General features: G+C 46.1%; 1 protein-coding gene across 6 annotated transcripts in view; it reads right to left on the minus strand.

Moving 5' to 3' along the window:
• MYRIP (myosin VIIA and Rab interacting protein) overlaps nucleotides 1-13,864 on the minus strand; it is a 237,073-nt gene that overhangs the window by 25,622 nt on the left and 197,587 nt on the right. For 5 of the 6 annotated variants that reach the window (XM_033133115.1, XM_033133112.1, XM_033133109.1 and 2 more), the window contains 2 exons: nucleotides 5,784-6,023; nucleotides 750-812 (listed from right to left, as the gene is read on the minus strand). In XM_033133115.1, coding sequence (XP_032989006.1) covers nucleotides 750-812; nucleotides 5,784-6,023 — 303 coding nt within the window. The remainder of the gene's footprint in view (nucleotides 1-749; nucleotides 813-5,783; nucleotides 6,024-13,864) is intronic. The other variant, XM_033133114.1, reaches the window with a different exon arrangement.

A 13,864-nucleotide genomic window follows, 5' to 3' on the forward strand; every position in this document is an offset into this window, starting at 1 on the left:
CAGGTAACTATTCGTGATCTCTGACCTTACCCAAGTTTTTATTGCTGCCTGGGGATCCTTTCTATCTCTAAATATTGTTTTCTCTCCTATTCTATGCACTAGCCATTTCAAACCCTCTCCACAATGCTGAAACTCTAATTCCATTACCGTTCACTTTCAGAAGACAAACTTGCCTTTTAGTCCAGAGAGCTAGAGAGAGGAGAGAAAAGCTAGAACATAAAACAAACTTTCTGACATCAAATTTACTCCCTTACTTGTATCTGGACCAATCTGTCTTTGCTATTCTAGTGCCTATGCCCAGATGTTTTCTGGACCTCACCCTCTCCAATTCCCCAAGAGCCCCTTATTGTTGGACATAGTGCTAGATATCCTTGGCTGCTTGTCCAGTTTTCCCTTAGGATAAATGAGCTACACTGCCTTTCTCTCTTCAAACCACATCTGGCCTATGTCCCATTCGACTGCTGTGGTGGAGGCAATGTCGGTTTTTCCTGGCCTTCAGGTAACACCTGCATGGCACTGGAGTTCTGGACCCTCTTCCTCTCTAGGGCTCAGTTCATCTCTTTCCTAGAGAGGAAGATGTTCTGCTGAAGTCCCAGTGACCTAGCAGAGAACCTGGGACTCTGTCTCCCCAGCCAGGTGGCCCCCCCTTCCCCCTCCCTGCCCACATAGGACATAGCTGTGGGGATGCATGAAGCCATGACAACACGAGTGAAGTTAGTGACGACACGAGTGAAATGAAACCGCCTCACCTGTTCAAGCACTGTGGATAAGAGCTGTAGCTCTAAGTGGACAGCTAAAGCTTCTCTGTTTTCCTAGGACAACAGTTAAATAGAAAGTTAGAAAAGAGGTGTTAATTCTTCAGTAGGCATACAGGCCAGCTGAGATCAGTATAGTTTGCAAGGGAGAAGTTAGTATCTCATACTACATTCGCTTCAGCACCAACTAAAGATGAAGACACTCTTCTGCAATAAAATGCTACCTGGGATGAAAGACATTGAATCCTCTGGTGAATGGGGAGTTATTCTGCAAGCGTGAGATACAGATGGACAATCCTTGATGTTATGTCAACACTGTGATATCAACAAAAAGTTTCTCACAAGCACTTGAAACTTCAGAAACCCAAGGCGCTGGGTTTTCTCAGACAACATTCAATAAAACTGTCTCCTTGATCACTGATCAGGATTGTGTTTCCATGTGATCTGATGTTAGTAAATGGGGAGCAGCCATGAGAAGATGAACAAGTTCACCTCGAAAGACACTTTAGTTTAGAGAAGTGTCAATACTTTGATGAGAATTATTCCACGAAACGATAAATATGGGAGACATCAGCTGGTCTGTGACTCCCTTGTGAAAATAAAGCCCAATGATTCAGCGACTTGTGATAATAATTAATAAACAAAGACACTTTAAATAAAATGCTTGCAGGATACTAGATGTACAAATTTGACGATATTGTAAGAATTGACTAATTTGTGCCTTCGACAAAACACTCATGTTCCAAGAGCTTGACACATAGGACATTGTCTGTCATATAAAGTGTCATAAATGATACTTATGTCAGGAGATAACAACCCATTTAATCTGTGCCATATCTAGACCCATGGGATTTTGAAGCCAGAAGGGACCCTGGGGACCACAGCTCCGAGCCTGGGATGATGAGGGACTTGAGGGAGATTCAGCTCCTGAATGTGGTCCCCAAACTCTCTGTGCCCCTTGTTTAGGAACACGGGACCTGCATACCTAGAGGCAAATGGATCTAAGAACCACGTTAGCCAGGGCTTTGTTACAGAGCCATTGGCACAGCCACCTGCCCAGGGGTAGAAGAGAAGCAAGTGCTCCTTCTGGGACTCCAAGGACCCCATGGTTTGGGAGGCTGACGACTGAGGCTCAATGGAACCACGCTGACTTAAAGAACAACCATGAACCTTTGGGAATCCAGTTCCCAGGAGGTTACTGGGCTGACCCCAAGCTCTACACGCTTATCCCTCAGCTAGTTCAAATGCAGACGGCAGTGACCATCCTGGAGTCATTGGTCCCCCAACACCCAGCCCAAGTGAGCCGACTCCAGAGCCAAGTCTGTCCACAGCAAAGGGCTCCCTCCAGTCAAGAAAAACTATATTTCTAGAATGGTTCTTCTGCTTCTGGACAGGATTCTGAAGCCCTCATTCCTAGGTGGGTTTTCATACCAAGGACACTGAATTGTCACTGATGTCACTGTGTCTATGAGGACATACATGTTCCTCTGCTTTGGCTCCCAGAGAGCAGGGCCACTGGTGGGGGCAGGAGGGACAGTGACCTCTGGTATTAGGCAAAGCCCCTCTTGGTAAGACAAAGGCAGCCATTTAGGCATTGGGATTGTTCCACTGCTAAGTCACAATACCGACGTGAATATTTGTGAACCGGGGACCCTTCTGTTTGGTTACTGCCTCAGTCTGTTTTGTTTCCCCCAGAGGCAGACTCAGAGACAGGGATGTGAGAGCATGTAGTTTGGCTGGGAGGCGAGCCCAGGAAACAGTGGTGGGGGAGTCGGGAAGTGAGGCAGCACAGAGAAGGAGGCAGTGAAGATTGCCGTATCACTCGGTTTATCAGTTGCTGTGGGTGCCGAGAGCTCAGGCTGCTCAGTGTGCAGCTCATGTCCCAGGGTCACCACCCAACAGGGACACCGGACCTGGAGTATATACACTCTTCCCATCAGTCACTGGTGAGGGCTGCTCCCGGGGAGTTGAGTTCTCTCACACCCAGCCTGCCTTCTGCTGGACAAGGAGCCCCTGCCCGCTGCCTCAGGCAGTTGGACTTTGGGCCAGTGCATGACCACGGTAAACAGAGAAGGTGAGCACTGACAGCTTCTGGGATAGCCACGCGTTCAGATCCACTCCCCAACTGTGCTGCGTGCGTGTGCGTGTGAGTGCACAAACTAGCTGTGCTTGGATCGGGGGGAAGTCATGGTTATTCTGATCCTGACGATGGGAACCTGGGGTTTCTGACGCACTGTCTTCCCCTTGCATCCTGCATAGCGTGACGAAGCACGGAATGGGCTTCCAGACCTATGGCGCGGCACCGCCAGTGTGGACTGGGAACAGGCACTAGGCTGTTTGGTGCCAGCTGATGGATGTCATTTCGTGGCAGGGAAGTTGATTTTCCTTGAGGCTGTTAAAGGAGATACAATTACTATCTGCCGGGCTCCTGCTCTATGCTAAGCCCTGTGCTGCATAATTCAGTCCTCCCAACGCTATCAGGGGTACGATTATCCCTATTTTGCAGATGAGGCTGTGATGTGTTTATTCAATCAACAATGAAGACCAGGGCGGGGCCCTAGGGATCCATTAAAAAACAAGACAGACGTGGGCTTGTCAACATGTTGGGAGCAGCTCCGCTGCCCAGTGGGAAAAGAACTGGAGAAGCCAAGAAGGGCCTGGAGGGATGGGGAGAACAGTTCAGAGGTGGAGGGTAGTGCGCAGGCAAGGAATGACACGGCCTCGCTCTAAGCAGGGGCAATGCGTTAAGACGTTAACCGAAGTCCACAGAGCTTGTAAACTGCATGGTTGTGTTGCAAACTCAGTCTAATCCTGAAGCCTATCTCTATGCCCTTAAGTAATGTTCAATACGTAAACCTGAATTTCTGTTTTCCTTTCATCAGAGTAGCCCATGCCTGGAGAAAAATGTACTAATTATCCTTTTTGTTGGCTGCATGGATTTTTGCATACAGTAATTGATAGCTGGTTGATATTTAATTCATTGATTCATGGTAGGCTGGGGGAAAGACTTAAACTTTGACACATCTGGGCGTTTGAATAAGAAAAACTTCCTAATTTCCTGCTCAGCAAGGGCGCAGGGCAGGATGGGGGCTTGTCAACTGCCCAGGATTCCCCGCCCCCCCTTCCCCCTGTGGCTCCTCCTTTCCTTGTTCACCTTCTGCCCAGGAGAGCACTGGCACAGACTGCTGGCTCTGCCTCCAGAAGGTGAGGCCTGCAAGCTGACGTCGTGGCAGTGCACGACTCATCACGGCCTGGCATGCCACCGGCACAGCACGAGTTTCTGGAGCCTTGGGACCACCAGGCAGCAAAGCCAGAGGATGCAAAGCCCTTGTAGGAAACAACGGGATATTCTTCAGTTACACCTGGCTCTCAGCTCTAGCAGGCAAATGTGACGGGGCGTGGGTTCAAGTAACAGGGAGGATCAGAGCCCGTTACCACTGAGGAAGTGGTGGGTTGGAGTCCACATCCCCGGGAGCGGCTGCTTGTGAAGGCTGAGTCCTGCTATCCAACCCACAGACACGCCAGAGGAAAGACACGGATGCTGTCCAGGCCTCCTGCCCTGGCAGATTTACGAGTGAGGACTCTATGTTTCTGGTGGGTGGGGCGGGAATGAGTGAAAGGCAGAATCTGAGGTGCTGGAGGGCTCAGGGGCTCGGCCATGGAGGACAGTCCCCACTTCCCTGTGGGCCTGCTCCTCACCACCTGTGGTCATTCCGACGTTGGCTTGGCTATGCCACGGTACCCCAACTTGGCTGCTGAGCAGACGAAGGGGCCTCACTCACCTGTGCACATGGGTTACCAGCAACCTGTTGGCTCTTTTGGCATATTCTCAACACAGGAAAAAACTGATCACAAGGGCAAAGACATCTAGGTGTTTCAAGATAAGATTATATCTGAGTTACAGAAGAAGCAATCGTAAAGGAAGGAGCCCATGATTTGAGGCCACGCAGGTGCGTGATGCAACCCCAGCTCTGAAACCTACTAGCTGTGGGCCTTGGGCAAGTTCCTTCATGGCAAGCCTCAGTTTCCTCATCTGCAAAAGGGGCTGCATCCATTAGGCTGGTGCAAAAGTAATTGTGGTTTAACAGGTTAAAAATAATCGCAAAAGCTGTAATTACTTTTGCACTAACCTAAAACTTCGATGGATTTATTAAATGAACTAACCAACATGTGCAAAGCAGCAGGCACACAGGAGACACTCAACAAATGTTAGTGTCACATCCCCTTCCACTGGAGGCAGCTGGGCTATCCCGACTCTAAAGTGGCCAAGTCTAGCAGGAACGTGCTTGGAGAAGCTGTAGAGAGAAGCCAGGTGTACGCTGGAGGCAGGGACTCAGGAATCCCTTTCTGCCAGGGGTTGGGGCTATCTTCTGTGGTTTTCAAACAATGTCCCTTGGAACTCAGGGGCTGGCTGGTGGGAGTCAGAAGGGAGGAGGAGGGTGGGGCTGAAGGTCAAGTGGCTGGGCTTTGGGGACCCAAGAGCAGCAGTGTTTTTGTCTGTTAACGGGATTCCACATCAGGTTTGTTTGAAAACAGATTCTGAGGCTAAGACAAATAAACCCAAATCTGAAAACTACAGAGATAAATGATCCAAAGGCTACTTTAACACAAAGACCATGGAATGAAGTTTCATCATTGACTAAAAGTGGGGTGGCTAAATGTTCCCAATCCACAAGCAAAATTCCTCAGGGAGAGGGTGGGGAGGGAAATCACACCGCTCCTTACCAATGAGAGGTCACAGACACTAACGTATAGGCTTGAGACCGACAGGCTGTCTTGATGAAGGATAGTAAGTAGGACATGACAGGTCTTGGAAGATTTCCCCAGGACACACAGTGCTGGTGTCCTGATGGAACCACTCGGCGCCAATCAAGAAGGGTTCTCTTGGGCTCTCTCCAGTGCACAGGGAGGGCCATTTTAGGGAGCTCTTTGGGAGTCATGCACATCTCTGTGCAAATACAGACCCTTTCCCCACTCCACCCCCAGCTGCAGGAGCCAAGCTGTCTGGAGGTGGTTCACGGCCCTTACCTTCTTCAGCTCTTCCTGGACACTCTGGCTGTTGTCTTCAGAGGACAGACTTTCCCTCTGGGTCTCAGACTCTGTCTTGGGCTCGGACTCCTGGTCCTCCCCTGAAGAAGTCTCCTTCTCGCTCATTTTCATCGCTAACTTGAACAGCCTGCTTCTCACTTTTTCCTCCGTGCTGTCTGTGCTGGTCTGGGGGTTTCGAGCCTCACTGCTGAGGTCGGTGTCTGATAAATCACCGGACACCTAAATAAAAACCAGAATCATGAGCTGAGGACGCCTCTGCTGCACTCGTGTTGCTTGCTGTCCCCAACGACCGCCTGTGAAGGATTGCCCAGGAAAGTGAAGACTCTCTTACCCGATCTGCTTCCTCTACAGAAGCCTTTCACTTTTTTACTTTCTCAAACACATGCATTTTAACACCTTGTTAAAGGGTTCAGGCAGGCGAGCATCTGTACTTGGAAACATGTTTGAATCCATTCACTGCTTTTCATTCACGAAGTACCGAGCACCCACCATGGGCAGCACTGTGCGGGCGCTGATGATGAAAAGCTGAGCGTACCTGGCCACAGCCCCGCTGTCCCCTAGTGAAGGAGACACACTGACGCCTTACATACTAACCGGCACTACGGTGAGTGCTCAGAAAGGGGAGGGTGGGAAGCGAGGCTCTGCCAGCCCACTAAGGGGCGCTTCCTGGGAGGGCCCGGGGTTCAGGAAGCCTGCCTTGTGGAAGCCATTGTTTGATTTCAGATTCAAAGTGTAGCAGTTACCCAGCTGAAAGGGAGAGAGGGAAGAACAGGATTCTAGGCAAAGAGCAAAGGAGTGGAGATGGAGCGAGGTCCTTGCACAGATGGAAGGACTACTGGGAGACAGCCCCTTTGGCAATTACAGTTCCGGCTTAATAATGACATCTCTGGTTCCTACTATCCACTTGGTGAAACTCTCCTAAGCTCCTTCTGTGAGCAGAGCTCTGACCAGGCCTGGAGAACTCCAGGAGGACACGGAGTCTCTGACAGTCATTCTATTCTTGGCCTTAGACAGATGTGTGTGGGATGTTAACCAGATAACCCTCAGCATACCATCAGGTCCAATTTTAGTTTTCGAGTTTCCTCTCTGAGTTGTTCGATCTGTTTATAAGGCTTAATATTTCGTGGCTTTTATTCTTGTATGAAGGGCTTCCAAAGAACAAAGAGAAAATTGACTTATATTTTCAATAAAATAAAACTCACCCTATTTTGCATTTACTGTATGGGTTCATTAGGCCTTTTTATAAATCTAAGGTACGTGATGGGATCTTTGTGACCATATTTTCCCTATCTTTTGAAATATTTTGCTATTTCATCATCCTGGGAAATATCTTTCATTATTAGTCATCAGTGATTCCCAATTATGCTAAAAGAGACTAAGATAATAAAACAGAAACATAGAATTGCCTACAAGGATGATTCAATAGCGAAATAAATCATCACCATTCTGAGTCAGTTTTTAGTTCGTTGCATACAGTTGAGAATTCAAAATTTCATAATGGCAAAGAAAAATCCGGCAGAGAACAACATTTCATTAGATGATTCAGAAGATGAATTCAAATGATGGTGAAGTTGATTGTGTACGTCAAACCTCAGACTAAGAGTCTTTAGATGATAGTGTCCTAGGTGAATTATCCCAAACTCAAGAATCAGTGAGTAAACAGTGTATTCATAAAGACAAAAGAAAGTAATGGTATTTTCATTTAGTTTCATTTCATTTCATTCAACAGGAAGGACTTCATCACACATTTTACAAGAATCTGGACAATCCTGCTTTGCTAAAAAGATGTGTGACAGATTCTTTCATTCTTTGTGATGTCTGTGTATCAAATTTGCTTGATACAGTTTGTAATTGGACAAATGCTGAAGAAACCTGCCTACATAAAGGTATTTAGAAGGAAACAGATTATAGAAATGAGAAAAAGAACCACTGGATTAATAAAAGAAAAAGGGTCCATTGGAAATGACTTATTTTTTTTCCGGTCCTGAGCAAGAATCAATGATGAGGGCCTCATGAGATGTGAGCAGTGCTGTCAGCATGCTTGAGAAGGAGGAATTCCTTTGGGGATACAGGGAAGCTCTATAGGAAGAATGGCCTCTGAGAAGATTCCTGAAAGATGAGGACCATTTTAATATGTAGACATGAGGTCAGGCATTCTTGAGGAAGCAGCAGGACCAATAAGACCCAGCATGCATGGAAACTGCTTGATGTAGTTAGAGGAAAAAGGCTTAGAAAGGGAGAGACAGGGGAGCTTGGAGGAAAGAAGAAAACAGGCCTGGATCAGACCCAGAGGGATAAACATCAGCCTAAAGAACTGAGCTTTACCTATCAAACAGTTCGGCTGCTACTGTTGTGGTACAAACTCACACCTGGTAACCTTCTCTTACCATCTTACTCAACAGATTTAACACTGAACTGTTGATTCATCTTAACTCTGGTTTGCTTTTCTTTAGCTTTGGCCTATGTCTCTATCACATGAGAACTTGTGAAGAATTAGCCAGTGGTGATTCAGTTCACATTTGGCAAACAAGTACCTACTTTCTGCTGGGCTCTGTGCTGGCCACCGAAGCTCAAAAGTGAGAGTGACAAACGTTCCTGCGCTGGCGGAATCCACAGCTTGGTGGAGAGAGGAACATCTAACTAGATCACTGTAACACCCTGGGGTACAACATGTGAGGGTTTGGTGAGACTTTGAGAAGGAAGACTCACCCAGTTGATTGAAGTGGATGGTGTCACAGAAGAGAAATTGGGATAGGTGGTACCTGAGCAGAATCTTTAAGAATGGAACCATTCTTAAAAGTTATCAGGATACACCTCAAGTTTTACTTAAACTGAAAATTGTATTAATGCTAAATGATGGCCCTAGAGCTCCATAAGGACTTTGGGATCTGATACCAAGGACGTGATACCGTACACATGGATGGAAGCATCATTAGCAAAAGCCACCAGAGCTTCAAAACTAACTTAGTAATATTTGGCCGTGTAATATTCATCAAATAGATTAACAAATAGTTACATTTCCAAAGAAAAATAGGTACAGTAAGTCCTCACTTAGCGTTGTTGATAGGTTCTTGGGAACTGTGACCTTAAGCAAAATAACGCATAATGAAACCAATTTTACTGTAGGCTAATAGACATAAATAAGAAGTAAGTTCCCACAGCATGTTTCTGGTCACAAAGCCATCATCAAAGGAAGACCCCAAACACTTCTAATATTAAACATTGAAACAAATGTGAGCATTTAAGAAATGATTTAAGAAAGATTAATAAAAACAAGTAAGATCCTTTTTTTCCCATCCAGTTATTCTAGTTCAGGGTCACAGGGGGCTGGAGCGTCTCCCAGCAGCTCAGGGTACAAGGAGGAAACCCACCCTGGACAGGACGTCCTTCCATCCCCTCACACATCCCCACACTCACTCATACTGGGACAATGTAGACACACCAGTTCACCTCAGATGCACATTTTTGGGATGTGGGAGGAAACCAGAGTACCTGGACAAAACCCATGCCCGCGTGGGGAGAATGTGCAAACTCCACACAGACTGTGGCCCTGGCTGGGAATCGATTTTTTACAATTCTCATTGTTATAATGAAATGACATTGAACAAAACAATGTTGTTCAAAGAACCTGCTGTAGTCAGAATAATCGTTGACCCTCCCCACCAATATTCACCCAGCTTCAATGTTAAGTAAATATAAGATAAATGATCCAGAATCTAAGATAAATGATCATCATAAAACAAACACACACACAACTTCTGAGCCTTCTATTGTGGTGGGAGGGCTTTTTAAGCATCCAAAGATAAGCCTAACTTCTAACCCTCCTTAATCCGGCTCCACTTTATGGCCACTTAGAAAATGTATTTCCCCCCAAACCTGCAAGTGGGTAGAGGGAAGAACTAGCCATAGTGACAAGCTGCATCTAGGAGGTATGGCCATGAAATGTAAAGCCCTAGGGTGGAGACTATAAACGCCATGTAGAAGTGTACAGTGGTTTTTGTCGTTTTCCATTCATTCATTCACTCATTTATTCAACATATGCATGTTCAGCACTACAGCTAGTTCTTAGCCATCTGTTCAAAGACACAGAGCAAGACAATGAGAGTGGGAAAAACTCCTATCTTAAGCGAGCAGAGGGGAAATGACTTGAGTATGCTAGATATTGGCAAAGAACAGGGTGGGGAAGAAGCATTATCCTCATTCAAAAATGACTCAGAAAAGGTTCACATGAACCTATGGAAAAATACTGCAGAGCAAAAAAGCAAAAGTTAGCTTAAACACATCACACAAATTTTGCTAACAACCAGGACCCAATGTCTGATCGCAGTTTCGCATTTTCATTAGGCCGTAATAAAACAAAGAGTCAACGAGAGGAGTAGAGCATTATAAGGGACAAGCACCCGGACTAAAAGACTAAAGGATGAGATGAAAAGGGGAGATGGATGAGACAAAAGGTTGAAGAAAGACTGACAACACAGCAGCAGGATTAGAACCTGCAATCGGAGAGAGTTAACAGCAGAATGTATCTTGGGAAAAGAAATGAGTGATGTGGAGGATGAACTTGGGAAGGTTTCCTAGAAGGTTGAGGCAAAACCTCAAAGCAGGAAAACAGTCAAGAGAATATCACAGACACGGAAGACAGAGAATCGAGATTCAACATAGAAATTATGGGTGGCTTGGAAGAAGTAATAGTCACAGTGACAGAAGAAAATGCTCCTGAGTTGAAAAAGCACCTGAGTGTGTCTATATTATGTGCTGCAGCATAAAATGAGCACACACCTACCATTCTGGCAAAACGTTTGCTTTTTAAAGATACAACAAATCAAACAAACTTTGAAGAGAAGAGACAAATGTTATATGTAAAGGAAAAATTAGTCTATCTTCAGGCTTCTATCCAACACGAAGATTATCAGCTTTGGAGTGTTGGAGGGAAAAAGATTCAGACCCACAGATTTCATGCCATATTCTTTCACAGGAGAAAAAAATGCAAATAGCTTTAAATATAGGAAAAAATGCTCAACCTCAGTAGTAACCATGAAAATGTTAACTAACAAGAAATATATATATTTTTCCTCCCATACAGTTGGCAACAATTTAACAGACTGACAGCACTAAGTATTGTTGACAATAGGAGAAAACATACTCTAACAGTTCTATGGGTATGTAAATTGCTATGCGGTTTTGGGAGCTTAATTTGGCAATACTCATTAAAATTAAAGATGCATATATGCCTCAAGTCAGCAATTCTACTTCCTGTACTTGTATAAAGAGGCTTCCACAATGAAATTCTCTGCAATACTGTTTGCAACATCAACCACTGGGAAGTTTAAATATCCATCATCATGGGAACTATTGACTGTTGATTCCTCCCCACCATGGAGCAGTGGTGAACCCAGCAGGTTGGGTGGACAATGGGAGCACCCTGTCCCAACAGGAAAAAAGTGTTTTATCACTAGCATTGCTTAGAATGTTCTGTGTGTGGTGCAAAGTGATAATGAAAAGACTGAATTTTATTAGATTTATTTTTGTTTAAAAATTCTCTACAGACAATGCACCCTGGGTGGGTTACTCCCACTCCCAGGCTCCTCTTGGGGACCATGCGATGTAATCTTTTGCAGGTACGATGTGTATGTAGTCCTATATGTGCTGATATCTCTATCACTTATTGTTAAGAGAAGGGGACAGAAGAATATGGAGAGTAAGATGCTGATTTTGATTACACACAGATACATTTACAGAACTATATGTCTAAATATACTCTACGGATATGAATGTACAAATACAACTGTAGTGAATTTGGGGGAGATGACAGGGATTTAGGGTTGTGATCAAGGGGAACTGTATCTGGATGTTTTAAAATTTATAATTTAAAAATATGCAGTTTAGGGGCCGGCCTGGTGGCTCAGGCAGTTAGAGCTCCATGCTCCTAACTCCGAAGGCTGCCGGTTCGATTCCCACATGGGCCAGTGGGCTCTCAACCATAAGGTTGCCAGTTCGATTCCTCGAGTCCCGCAAGGGATGGTGGGCAGCGCCCTCTGCAACTAAGATTGAACACAGCACCTTGAGCTGAGCTGCCGCTGAGCTCCCGGATGGCTCAGTTGGTTGGAGCGCGTCATCTCAACCACAAGGTTGCCGGTTTTGACTCCCACAATGGATGGTGGGCTGTGCCCCCTGCAACTAGCAACGGCAACTGGACCAGGAGCTGAGCTGCGCCCGCCACAACTAAGACTGAAAGGACAACAACTTGAAGCTGAATGGCACCCTCCACAACTAAGATTGAAAGGACATTTGACTTGAAAAAAAGTCCTGGAAGTACACATTGTTCCCCAATAAAGTCCTGTTCCCCTTCCCCAATAAAATCTTTTTTAAAATATGCAGTTTAATTATATTTTTATAATTGAAAAATATATTTTTTCTTTTGAGAAGAGAACTACACTAGTAAACTAAACAGGAGGGAGGACCACGACAGCCAGTTTTGAAGTCCCCAGAAGTGCAACGTCATCGCCCCCTAGTGGGGAGGAGAGGACACTGCCAGGGAGGCTGATAACATTGGTCCCAGCACCTTTCTGCGGGCCTTGCCTTCTCCTTGTTGATGCCTTGCAAAGATTAACACCAGAAGACAACTTTCAAGCCATTTCGGAATAAATAGGGAGTGTTAGGCACCTAGTTCTGATGGATAGGTGGCATTTCATACCTGCGTGTGAATCATGCAGACAAGAATATCCCCGAGGGGTTTCCCAGAGGAAAACAGTATCCATTTGAGCTAGGTACCAATGATTCATAGTTGCACAGAACTTGGTATTTCTACTCTATCATCACAACAATCCCAAGAGGCAGATTTGTAATGATCCTGTTTGACAGAGGAGAAAATGAGAGCTTGGACCAAATCGAGGACTTTTTCTAGGCAGTGTATTAGCAGGGCAAGCAGGCCTGATGCCACAGTCTGTGACCTGAGGGTCTTTGAGTCTACAGCACTTTCTTGGGGGCCCCAGGATCAGGGATGTGGCTGACACACTCATGGAAGGTCACTATAGCAGATGACGGTGACATCCCCAGCCTGTATCTCCCTGGATCTGCATGAGGTGCCTGCAGCCGTGAGGGATGGCCCACTGATAGTTTCCCACCTGGGTCTCTCTTCTTCTCCATCTGAGGAATTTCTCAGGTAGCATTCATGCAAACCTAGCTGTGTATGGAGTCAATGCCCACTCTGGGTGGGCCCACTCTCCACTAATGGGAGATGGGAGACCGTGTCTCCTAGTGGGAGAACTCTGAGCTGTGATCACATGGCTTCCTGGTAGGATGGGGCCCTACTTGCCTATAGTGTGCTTTAACTGGCCTTTCCCACTTCCCTGTCTCCCTCACGGGCTTCCAAGGATCTCCTCCCACACAAACCTACATCCAAATCCTCGACTCAGGACCTGCTTTTGGTGGAACCCAAACGACGACTGCAGGGCTTGGTAGCTGGGTACTGCTGAAGACGCAGTAACATCCGGGAAGTGCGTGTGGTTTCTCCAGGAGTGGAAAAAGTCAAGTTGGTAGGAATGCGAGTGAATGACCAGGATGTCCCTATAGAAGACAGAAGCGACATACCTGCATCTCCCATAAGACTCTCAGTTTCAAATACTACAATGCGTTGCTTACATAAGGTCATTAAACTTCCCTGGCTACATGTGTCACTTTGGAGTTTATAAAGTATTACTATGGGAACGCCAGAGTGGGCTCCACAAAGCTCGGTATTCAGTCCACGGTGATCACAGCCTTCACCAGGAAGAGGTGAGGGCAAGGGCACGGCCTAGATCTGAGCCACGTGTATTTAGAGAATATAAACTCCTAAAAGTGTAAGCAAAATGGGGTGTGTGTGCGTGGGGGATGCAGGTGCATTTTTTTCTAGGAAGAGAGTCTGTACCTTTAATCATATTCTTAAAGGGGGTCCATGAACGAGACCACGTGGGCAGAGCCATTCAGGATTCTGAGACGGGGTGCGCTGTGCCCTAAAGGGTCACAGAACGTTAGGAAGTTGTGCCCTAAGTTATCATATTGGAATCACATGTACTGAACCC

This window comes from Rhinolophus ferrumequinum, chromosome 17 (assembly GCF_004115265.2).
Source record: "Rhinolophus ferrumequinum isolate MPI-CBG mRhiFer1 chromosome 17, mRhiFer1_v1.p, whole genome shotgun sequence".
Taxonomy (NCBI): domain Eukaryota; kingdom Metazoa; phylum Chordata; class Mammalia; order Chiroptera; family Rhinolophidae; genus Rhinolophus; species Rhinolophus ferrumequinum.